Below are 12,488 nucleotides of genomic sequence, written 5' to 3'. Positions count from 1 at the left end.
TTGATGACTGCAATAAATTACAAAAAACTCCATTTAAGTTGAGTGCCTAAGATTACGAGTTCATAGACACCAAAAAGGTCTAGGTTCTCTTATCTAAGTGGAGAAAAAAAAATTCCAAAGTTTGCTGTAAAAAAAAAAAAAAAAAAAAAAAAAAAAAAAATAGCGTAATTTTCCGAAACCCGGCCGTAGCGTCGTCCGTTGTCGTGATCTGGGGTCGGGTGATGGCTTATTTTTTTGCGTGCCGAACTGACGTTTTTAATGATACTACTTTTGTGCATATACGTTCTTTTGATAGCCCATATAGGAGAAGCTGCCATAGCGCGATCGCCTCTGCTGCATAGGGGCGATTCTCAGATCACCTTACAGGCTTGCTATGAGCGCCGACCACAGGGTGGCGCTCATAGCAATCTGCCATCAACATATATAAAAACATATAAAAATATTGTTTAGAAACAGCCAGTGAAATATTTTACCTCACAAAATGAATACGCTGTGATCCCTTGCTGTAAAGCCAGTATTGTCTCGATTCCTCCCCTGCCCAGGAGATGTGGTATGCTCCGTACACGGTCAGCCGAATGATTTACTGCGCCTGCGCGCAATTCGCATAAGTGCTTGCATATGTGTAGATCAGCGATTTATGTTATTTCAGTGGAAAATTCAGAATTTACTGTTTCAGAAAAAGTACATATATGAGTTTTTAGAATTATAACAATGTTTCGTATCATTTCTCAAAAACCTTACATGATGGGAAAAAAATCTGAAGTCATTTCTGAAATCAGCATGAAAAAAAAAATCTATCAGGAACACTCAAAATTGTCCCAAGGACAAAACCTTTGTAACACAGTGAAACGAAAGAACACAGTTACATTCAAATACGGTAGAGTGTCAGATATTTTGGGGTAGTTTTGCACCTGGCACTGGGTGTTTTGTGCAAGATATCATGAAGAGTGAAGATTCCCAAAAGATTTTGGGTTGCAATATAGTCCCCAGTGTCAGAAAGCTTGATTTGCATCCTAGGTCATGGGAATTCCAGCAGGACAATGACCCCAAACATACTTCAAGAAGCACGAAGAAATTGATAGAAGCAAAAGCACTGGAGAGTTCAGAAGTGGTTATTCCAGATCCAGTAGCGTAAAGTTTCCCATCACTACCTCTTACATACAGATGCTACAGGGAAACTGCGAATGGACACAATAAATCAAAGAATTTTGACAACTTTGACAGATGTGTTTTTTACGTTGATCTGTACTAAAATTCTCCAACGAATGCATGGAAAAAAACATTGCAATGCAAAGATTACAATTTATAAGGAAATAATCCTTGACTAGCTGCCTGAAATACACTATCCCTACTGCTACACTTCACCCTACATGAATTGCAGATAACAGCGATATTATTAGGGAACAGAATCTATTTAAATGAGCCTTGAAAAAAGCGATTAGTTTCACGTAGCAGCATCAAGGACTTAATCAACCTTGCTGGGGAAAATAGTGGAGAGTTTCTCATCTACTCAGTTTGATATGGAGGAGGAGACCAGGATCTTCTGTATTTACTGTACAGTTTCTCCTGTCCCAGCTGTGAAATCCTGTATGCAATGTGAGAACTCCCTATGGGTCAACCACCTGACAGCCCACAACAAGGCACTGGTATGATATACTAATAGAACCCACCGGCTCTTTTGGTTTCCAAAAATGTTCCCTCAACTAGAAGGTGGAGCCTCCAAAATGCATTTTTTCCCCCCATTACTAAAGGAGCGGATCTAATACTGGTAAAGCATATGCACCAAGTGCAAGGGATGCTAAAAGTCATGGGGACGGCAAAATCCATCCCCCTTTTGAAGAGACGTATTGGAGGGACTCAGAAAACATTTTTTTCCATTATTAAAGAGTGGGTGTTCTAGACTGGGAATGAACATGTACTACGTGAATGGGCTGAAAAAAACATTCAACCCTGGGGGGGGGTTGAACACACACACACACACAGTTAGGCAAGTTGTGTTTTGATCACATGATAGTTTTCATACATGTTGTCCTACTCCAAGGTGTTCAGGCTTGAGAGCCAACTACCAATTAAGTAAATCAGATGCTGTGCATCTCTGTAATGAGGAGGGGTGTTGCCTAATGACATCAAAACTCTATACAAGGTGTGCTTAATTATTAGGCAACTTCCTTTCCTTTGGCAAAATGGGTCAGAAGAGAGATTTGACGGGCTCTGAAAAGTCCAAAATTGTGAGATGTCTTGCAGAGGGATGCAGCAGTCTTGAAATTGCCAAACTTTTGAAGCATGATCACCGAACAATCAAGCGGTTTATGACAAATAGCCAACAGGGTCGCAAGAAGCGTGTTGGGCAAAAAAGGCGCAAAATAACTGCCCATGAATTGAGGAAAAAATCAAGCGTGAAGCTGCCAAGATGCCATTTGCCACCAGTTTTGCCATATTTCTGAGCTGCAACGTTACTGTAGTAAAAAAAAAAAAGCACAAGGTGTGCGATACTCGGGGACATGGCCAAGGTAAGGAAGGCTGAAAAACGACCACCTTTGAACAAGAAACATAAGAAAACGTCAAGACTGGGCCAAGAAATATCTTAAGACAGACTTTTCAAAGGTTTTATGGACTGGTGAAATGAGAGTGACTCTTGATGGGCCAGATGGATGGGCCAGAGGCTGGATCAGTAAAGGGCAAAGAGCTCCACTACGACGCCAGCAAGGTGGAGGTTGGGTACTGGTATGGGCTGGTGTCATCAAAGATGAACTTGTGGGACCTTTTCAAGTTGAGGATGGGGTGAAGCTCAACTCCCAGACCTACTGCCAGTTTCTGGAAGACAACTTCTTCAAGCAGTGATACGGGAAGAATTCGGTATCTTTCAAGAAAAACATGATTTTCATGCAGGACAATGCTCCATCACATGCCTCCAACTACTCCACAGCGTGGCTGGCCAGTAAAGGTCTCAAAGAAGAAAAAATAATGACATGACCCCCTGGTTCACCTGATCTGAATCCCATAGAGAACCTGTGGTCCCTCATAAAATGTGAGATCTACAGGGAGGGTAAACAGTACACCTCTCGGAACAGTGTCTGGGAGGCTGTGGTGGCTGCTGTACGCAATGTTAATCGTAAACAGATCAAGCAACTGACAATCTATGACCTCTGAGGGAAGACCCAGCTTTCACGGGTCAAGCAGTCCAGTGCCAGAGGAAGCAAAGCAACCCCAAAACATCAGGGAACCTCCGCCATGTTTGACTGTAGGGACCGTGTTCTTTTCTTTGAATGCCTCTTTTTTTCTCCTGTAAACTCTATGTTGATGCCTTTGCCCAAAAAGCTCTACTTTTGGCTCATCTGACCAGAGAACATTCTTCCAAAACGTTTTAGGCTTTATCAGGTACGTTTTGGCAAACTCCAGACTGGCTTTTTTAATGTCTCCTGGACAGTGGGGTCTTCCTGGGTCTCCTACCATACAGTCCCTTTTCATTCAGACGCCGACGGATAGTACGGGTTGACCCTGTTGTACCCTCGGACTGCAGGGCAGCTTGAACTTGTTTGGATGTTAGTCGAGGTTCTTTATCCAACATCCGCACAATCTTGCATTGAAATCTCTTGTCAATTTTTCTTTTCCGTCCACATCTTCTAGGGAGGTTAGCCACAGTGCCATGGGCTTTAAACTTCTTAATGACACTGCGCACGGTAGACACAGGAACATTCAGGTCTTTGGAGATGGACTTGTAGCCTTGAGATTGCTCATGCTTCCTCACAATTTGGTTTCTCAAGTCCTCAGACAGTTCTTTGGTCTTTCTTTTCTCCATGCTCAATGTGGTACACACAAGGACACAGGACAGAGGCCGAGTCAACTTTAACCCCTTCATGACCCAGCCTATTTTGACCTTAAAGACCTTGCCGTTTTTTGCAATTCTGACCAGTGTCCCTTTATGAGGTAATAACTCAGGAACGCTTCAACGGATCCTAGCGGTTCTGAGATTGTTTTTCCATGACATATTGCGCTTCATGTTAGTGGTAAATTTAGGTCAATAAATTCTGCGTTTGTGATAAAAACGGAAATTTGGCGAAAATTTAGAAAATTTTGCAATTTTCACATTTTGAATTTTTATTCTGTTAAACCAGAGAGTTATGTGACACGAAATAGTTAATAAATAACATTTCCCACATGTATACTTTACATCAGCACAATTTTGGAAACAAATTTTTTTTTTGCTAGGAAGTTATAAGGGTTAAAATTTGACCAGCGATTTCTCATTTTTACAACGAAATTTACAAAACCATTTTTTTTTAGGGACCACCTCACATTTGAAGTCAGTTTGAGGGGCTATATGGCTGAAAATACCCAAAAGTGACACCATTCTAAAAAATGCACCCCTCAAGGTACTCAAAACAACATTCAAGAAGTTTATTAACCCTTCAAGTACTTCACAGCAGCAGAAGCAACATGGAAGGAAAAAAATGAACATTTAACTTTTTAGTCACAAAAATGATGTTTTAGCAACAATTTTTTTATTTTCCCAATGGTAAAAGTAGAAACTGAACCACGAAAGTTGTTGTCCAATTTGTCCTGAGTACGCTGATACCTCATATGTGGGGGTAAACCACTGTTTGGGCGCACGGCAGGGCTTGGAAGGGAAGGAGCGCCATTTGACTTTTTGAATGAAAAATTGGCTCCACTCTTTAGCGGACACCATGTCACGTTTGGAGAGCCCCCGTGTGCCTAAAAATTGGAGCTCCCCCACAAGTGACCCCATTTTGGAATCTAGCCGCCCCAAGGAACTTATCTAGATGCATAGTGAGCACTTTAAACCCTCAGGTGCTTCACAAATCGATCCGTAAAAATGAAAAAGTATTTTTTTTTTTTTCACAAAAAAATTCTTTTAGCCTCAATTTTTTCATTTTCACATGGGCAACAGGATAAAATGGATCCTAAAATTTGTTGGGCAATTTCTCCTGAGTACACCGATACCTCACATGTGGGGGTAAACCTCTGTTTGGGCACATGGTAAGGCTCGGAAGGGAAGGAGCACCATTTGACTTTTTGAATGAAAAATTATCTCCATCGTTAGCGGACACCATGTCGCGTTTGGAGATCCCCTGTGTGACTAAACATTGGAGCTCCCCCACAAGTGACCCCATTTTGGAAACTAGACCCCCCAAGGAACTTATCTAGATGCCTAGTGAGCACTGTAAACCCCCAGGTGCTTCACAGAAGTTTATAACGCAGAGCCATGAAAATAAAAAATAATTTTTCTTTCCTCAAAAATGATTTTTTAGCCTGGAATTTCCTATTTTGCCAAGGGTAATAGGAGAAATTGGACCCCAAATGTTGTTGTCCAGTTTGTCCTGAGTACGCTGATACCCCATATGTGGGGGTAAACCACTGTTTGGGCACACGGCAGGGCTCGGAAGGGAAGGCACGCCATTTGGCTTTTTAAATGGAAAATTAGCTCCAATCATTAGCGGACACCATGTCACGTTTGGAGAGCCCCTGTGTGCCTAAACATTGGAGATCCCCCACAAATGACCCAATTTTGGAAACTAGACCCCCAAAGGAACTAATCTAGATGTGTGGTGAGGACGTTGAACCCCCAAGTGCTTCACAGAAGTTTATAACGCAGAGCCATGAAAATAAAAAAAAAAATTATTTTCTCAAAAATGATCTTTTAGCCTGCAATTTTTTATTTTCCCAAGGGTAACAGGAGAAATTTGACCCCAAAAGTTGTGGTCCAGTTTCTCCTGAGTACGCTGATAACCCATGTGTGGGGGTAAACCACTGTTTGGGCACACGTCGGGGCTCAGAAGGGAAGTAGTGACTTTTGAAATGCAGACTTTGATGGAATGGTCTGCGGGCGTCACGTTGCGTTTGCAGAGCCCCTGGTGTGCCTAAACAGTAGAAACCCCCCACAAGTGACCCCATTTTAGAAACTAGACCCCCCAAGGAACTTATCTAGATATGTGGTGAGCACTTTGAACCCCCAAGTGCTTCACAGACGTTTACAACACAGAGCCGTGAAAATAAAAATCATTTTTCTTTCCTCAAAAATGCTGTTTTAGCAAGCATTTTTTTATTTTCACAAGGGTAACCGGAGAAATTGGACCCCAGTAATTGTTGCGCAGTTTGTCCTGAGTACACTGATACCCCATATGAGGGGGTAAACCACTGTTTGAGTGCACGTCGGGGTTCGGAAGTGAGGGAGCACCATTTGACTTTTTGAATACAAGATTGGCTGGAATCAATGGTGGCGCCATGTTGCGTTTGGAGACCCCTGATGTGCCTAAACAGTGGAAACCCCTCAATTCTACCTCCAACACTAACCCCCCCACCCCCACACCCCTAACCCTAATCCCAACTGTAGCCATAACCCTAATCACAACCCTAATTCCAACCCTAACCCTAAGGCTATGTGCCCACGTTGCGGATTCGTGTGAGATTTTTCAGCATCATTTTTGAAAAATCCGCGGGTAAAAGGCACTGCGTTTTACCTGCGGATTTCCAGCGTTTTTTGTGCGGATTTCACCTGTGGATTCCTATTGAGGAACAGGTGTAAAACGCTGCGGAATCCGCACAAAGAATTGACATGCTGCGGAAAATACAACGCAGCGTTTCCACGCGGTATTTTCCGCACCATGGGAACAGCGGATTTAGTTTTCCATAGGTTTACATGGTACTGTAAACCTGATGGAACTCTGCTGCGAATCCGCAGCGGCCAATCCGCTGCGGATCCGCAGCCAAATCCGCACCGTGTGCACATAGCCTAATTCTAAGGCTGTGTTCACACGTTGCGGTTTTTTCGCGGTTTTTCCCGATAAAAACGCTATAAAACCGCAAAAAAACACGCATACAATAAGCATCCCATCATTTAGAATGAATTCCGCATGTTTTGTGCACATGATGCGTTTTTTTCCCGCATAAAAAACGCATACCGCACAAAATCCGGACATGCTCTATCTTTTTGCGTTTTTTTTGCGGATTTCCCACTCCAAAATGCATTGGGAAGTGTCCGGAAAAAACGACAGCAAAAACGCATCAAAACCGCGGCAAAAACGCATGCGGTTTTCATGCAGAAAATGTCCGGAATTCTCTGCATGAATTCCTGAACGTGTGCACATAGCCTAAAGGTATGTGCACACACTGCGGAAAACGCTGCGGATCCGCAGCAGTTTCCCATGAGTTTACAGTTCAATGTAAACCTATGGGAAACAAAAATCGCTGTACACATACTGCACGGAAACGCAGCGGTTTACATTCTGCAGCATGTCACTTGTTTCTGCGGATTCCGCAGCGGTTTTACAACTGCTCCAATAGAAAATCGCAGTTGTAAAACCGCAGTGAAATGCGCAAAAAAAACCACGGTAAATCCGCCATAAATCCGCAGCGGTTTAGCACTGCGGATTTATCAAATCCGCAGCGGAAAAATCCACAGAGGAACAGAATACATGTGCACATACCGAAACCCTAACCCTAACCCTAGCCCTAACCTTAGTGGGAAAAAAAAAAAAATTCTTTTTTTTATTGTCCCTACCTATGGGGGTGACAAAGGGGGGGGGGGGGGGGGTGTCATTTATTATTTTTTTTTTATTTTGATCACTGTGATATAATCTCAGTGATCAAAATGCACTTTGGAACGAATCTGCCGGCCGGCAGATTCAGCGGGCGCACTGCGCATGCGCCCGCCATTTTGGAAGATGGCGGCGCCCAGGGAGAAGACGGATGGACCCCGGCAGGATCGGTAAGTATGATGGGGTGGGGGGGGGGGGTGGAGCACGGGGAGGTGGATCGGAGCACGGGGGGGAGCAGACAAGAGCACGGGGGGAGCGGAGCACCGGACGGAGGGGAGCCGGAGCAGTGTACCGGACAGATCGGCGGCTTGGGGGGGGGCGATCGGTGGGGTGGGGGCACATTAGTGTTTCCAGCCATGGCCGATGATATTGCAGCATCGGCCATGGCTGGATTGTAATATTTCAACAGTTTTAATAGGTGAAATATTACAAATCGCTCTGATTGGCAGTTTCACTTTCAACAGCCAATCAGAGCGATCGTAGCCACGGGGGGGTGAAGCCACCCCCCCCTGGGCTAAACTACCACTCCCCCTGTCCCTGCAGATCGGGTGAAATGGGAGTTAACCCCTTTCACCGGATCTGCAGGGACGCGATCTTTCCATGACGCCACATAGGCGTCATGGGTCGGATTGGCACCGACTTTCATGACGCCTACGTGGCGTCATGGGTCGGTCGGGAAGGTGTTAATCCATGTCAACTGGCTGCAAGTGTGGTTTAGTTATTGCCAACACCTGTTAGGTGCCACAGGTAAGTTACAGGTGCTGTTAATTACACAAATTAGAGAAGCATCACATGATTTTTCAAACAGTGTCAATACTTTTGTCCACCCCCTTTATGTTTGGTGTGGAATTATATCCAATTTGGCTTTAGGGCAATTCATTTTATGTTTTTTCATTTAAGACAAATTAAATGAACATAATACTAAATAATTTGTGTTTGCAGTCATTTTCAGGAAGAAAATTAGTATTATCTGACAGAATTGCAGGGGTGTTAATACTTTTGGCCACAACTGTATATATTTATTACAGACCAAAAGTTTGGACACACCTTCTCATTTAAAGATATTTCTGTATTTTCATGACTATGAAAATTGTACATTCACACTGAAGGCATCAAAACTATGAATTAACACATGTGGAATTATATACTTAACAAAAAAGTGTGAAACAACTGAAATTATGTCTTATATTCTAGGTTCTTCAAAGCAGCCACCTTTTGCTTTGATGGCTGCTTTGCACACTCTTGGCATTCTCTTGATGAGCTTCAAGAGGTAGTCACCGGGAATGGTTTTCACTTCACAGGTGTGCCCTGTCAGGTTTAATAAGTGGGATTTCTTGTCTTATAAATGGGGTTGGGACCATCAGTTGTGTTGGGCAGAAGTCTGGTGGATACACAGCTGATAGTCCTACTGAATAGACTGTAAGAATTTGTATTATGGCAAGAAAAAAGCAGCTTAGTAAAGAAAAACGAGTGGCCATCATTACTTTAAGAAATGAAGGTCAGTCAGTCCAAAAAAATTGGGAAAACTTTGAAAGTGTCCCCAAGCGCTATTGCAAAAACCAGCAATCGCTACAAAGAAACTGACTCACATGAGGACCGCTCCAGGAAAGGAAGACCAAGAGTCACCTCTGCTTCTGAGGATAAGTTTATCCAAGTCAAAAGCCTCAGAAATCGCAGGTTAACAGCAGCTCAGATTAGAGACCAGGTCAATGCCACACAGAGTTCTAGCAGCAGACACAGCTCTACAACAACTGTTAAGAGGAGACTTTGTGCAGCAGACCTTCATGGTAAAATAGCTGCTAGGAATCCACTGCTAAGGACAGGCAACAAGCAGAAGACACTTGTTTGGGCTAAAGAACACAAGGGATGGACATTATACCAGTGGAAATCTGTGCTTTGGTCTGATGAGTCCAAATTTGAGACCTTTGGTTCCAACCACCGTGTCTTTGTGCGACGCAGAAAAGGTGAACGGATGGACTCTACATGCCTGGTTCCCACCGTGAAGCATGGAGGAGGTGTGATGGTGTGGGGGTGCTTTGCTGGTGACACTATTGGGGATTTATTCAAAATTGAAGGCATACTGAACCAGCATGGCTACCACAGCATCTTGCAGCGCCATGCTATTCCATCCAGTTTGCATTTAGTTGGACCATCATTTATTTTTCAACAGGACAATGACCCCAAACACACCTCCAGGTTGTGTAAGGGCTATTTGACCATGAAGGAGCGTGATGGGGTGCTACGCCAGATGACCTGGCCTCCAGTCACCAGACCTGAACCCAATCGAGATGGTTTGGGGTGAGCTGGACCGCAGAGTGAAGGCAAAAGGGCCAACAAGTGCTAAGCATCTCTGGGAACTCCTTCAAGATTGTTGGAAGACCATTCCCGGTGACTACCTCTTGAAGCTCATCAAGAGAATGCCAAGAGTGTGCAAAGCAGTCATCAAAGCAAAAGGTGGCTACTTTGAAGAACCTAGAATCTAAGATACTGAGATAACCCTTGCCCTAGCAACTTCACCCGTGTTAGTGCTCTGGGGAACAGTTGCTCGCCTTGAGTCTCTGGCAACCCCACTGCCTCTTCCTGTTTGTTGTGGTGCTGCGGATCCCTCCCCCTGTAAGCTGCTGTCCTTGCTCTGCATGTCACCTTCCCAGTGTGGGTCAGTGGCTTCATCGTTCACCACCTCATCACCTTCCAATTCTGCACCCTGGTCCTCCTCCTGACTTGCTGATGTAAAAACACCATTTGCTGGCAATTGTGTCTTATCATCCACTTCTTGTGACAGTAATTGCATTTTGCCACTGTCGCCTGAATGCGAGTGTGGCTGCTCAAATATTTGAGCATCGCTACATGCGATCTCCTCATGTCCCGGTTGGAACGGGCAGGGCGAGAGGCAAGAATCTATAAATGGAAATGTGAAAAGCTCCTCAGAATGTCCAAGTGTGGGATCACTTGTTTCCGGGCATCATCATGTTGGGAGCAAGGACGATCATGAATAGGATTATGTGGTCCAGAATCATCTTTTACCAACTCTGGCTGTATGCTTTTGACGCACAACTGCCGCAGTAAAAATTGTGTATAATATTTTCCTGCTCAGAATAATTTGCAGTATTAAGAGAAAAGAATATTATTAGGTCTGAGAAGGGCTTCCGGTAGGAGTTGCAGCAGAAAGGGTGTGCAATTCACCCTGTCCTGTCCTACACGATGCCTTCAGCACAATCTGTCCCTAAGGCCGGGGTCACACTAGCGTAGAACACGGACGAGTGCTATGTGAGAAAACATCATATAGCACTCGGCCCACTGTTAATCTATGGGGCAGCTCACATCACCATATTTTTTCTCAGGTGTATTCAGCGTGCGTGTAAGATTGCAGCTTGCTAAGATTGTATGCGTATATTGTCCAACACTCGCCAATGCAAGTCTATTGGTGAGAGAAAAGCTGGGACACCACACGGACCACCCATGTGACTTGCGAGAAATACACACATGTTCCTCATTTCAGCCCATTGAGCCATTAAATTCAATGGGGAAAAGCAGTGAGAAATGTAAAGTCATACGGATACATAGGGGCGAGAAAATCGCACTGTAAACGCATCACACACGGATGACCATACTAACACTCGTGCGACTCTCGGCAGGGAGACTCCGACCGATTTTCCATACGTTTAGTGTGAGCCCGGCCTAAATGCCACTAACAGCAGTATTACTATTATCATTATCCCTAAGGGCTGTGGTCGTATTTCACAGAAATATAAATGTGGCTCAATCCCTGGCTATACGCAGCTACAATTCTGTCCATCTCACTAGCGCCTCTCCATATGTTGCCTGTGTACGGGGTACAGTGTGCCGAGCATGACGTCTTATATAGATCTGATGGTGCTGTGCGACCAGCCAATCACAGTAATGTCACAACCAAGGTGGCTACCGCATTAGTGACTGGCGGTCAATCCCACATTTACTGGCTGTCTAAAAAGCACCAAACATGCTGGGCAGGGATTCGAGCATTGAAAAGAAACAAATACTTGCCGAATAACGACGAATACACTTACTCATTACTAGTAGGTTATAGGACAAATTATAGGCAAAAATGCTTGACTCCCCTCCAGAGCTGCAGTCACTATTCTTCTGTTACATTGTGTCTTATCCTCCAGTCACCTCCAGAGCTGCAGTCACTATTCTGTCATTACATCATGTTATATCCTCCACAGCTGCAGTCAGACTTCACAGGTCATGGTCTCGGTACTTACACTCCTCCAGTCCCAGCTGATAGGCCAAGTTCTGCAGCCCTCGCACCTTCTCCATCAGGTTAGCGATTGTGAGACTCCCCAACTCTGTGGAGAAAGAGCCTAAACTGAGCATCCAGGAGACAGAGGGTGTCGAAACGCCCGGAGGGTCCCTCCACAATGTGCACGGCCCCAACGCCCGGAGGGTCCCCCGCCCACAATGTGCACAGCCAGATCATATTACCTTTCAGCATGTCCATGTCGTCGTGCTCCAGCTCAGACATCCACTTTGGTGGAGAACTAGCAATTGGCTATGAAGAAAAAAACAAAAGACATACAGTAACGCGGTGGGGATGAGGGGGAGAAGCAGTGTGCCCGCAATATTGTGCCTACTGGGCCGTCACATGACACACTGCTAGCCAGCACTGGGTGTACGAGCGGGCCACCCTCCCACCTGTAGAGTGTCAAATGAGCGCAAGTGCCCCGAGAGCCCCAGAAACGAGCGCAACCTCCAGAGAAGAGAGCCAGAAACGAGCGCGACCTCCAGAGAAGAGAGCCAGAAACGAGCGCGACCTCCAGAGAAGAGAGCCAGAAACGAGCGCAACCTCCCCCAAGAGTAGCAGTTATAAGTGTAACCTCCCACACACTTGCAGAGCGCGATATGAGCGCAACCTCCCCAGAGAATGTCAGATACAAACGCAACCTCGCCCCA

At 44.9% G+C, this 12,488-nt stretch overlaps 1 protein-coding gene across 2 annotated transcripts in view; it reads right to left on the bottom strand.

Annotated features, from left to right (window-relative positions):
* Positions 1–12,488, bottom strand: part of LIN52 (lin-52 DREAM MuvB core complex component) — a 74,482-nt gene that overhangs the window by 53,755 nt on the left and 8,239 nt on the right. For both annotated transcript variants that reach the window (XM_069735723.1, XM_069735724.1), the window contains exons 4-5: positions 12,021–12,087; positions 11,801–11,884 (exon numbers count right to left, since the gene is read on the bottom strand). In XM_069735723.1, coding sequence (XP_069591824.1) covers positions 11,801–11,884; positions 12,021–12,087 — 151 coding nt within the window. The remainder of the gene's footprint in view (positions 1–11,800; positions 11,885–12,020; positions 12,088–12,488) is intronic.

Source organism: Ranitomeya imitator, chromosome 1 (genome assembly GCF_032444005.1).
Source record: "Ranitomeya imitator isolate aRanImi1 chromosome 1, aRanImi1.pri, whole genome shotgun sequence".
Lineage (NCBI taxonomy): Eukaryota > Metazoa > Chordata > Amphibia > Anura > Dendrobatidae > Ranitomeya > Ranitomeya imitator.
The sequence above is the reverse complement of the archived record's forward strand: the minus strand, read 5'-3'. Positions and strand labels throughout refer to the sequence as shown.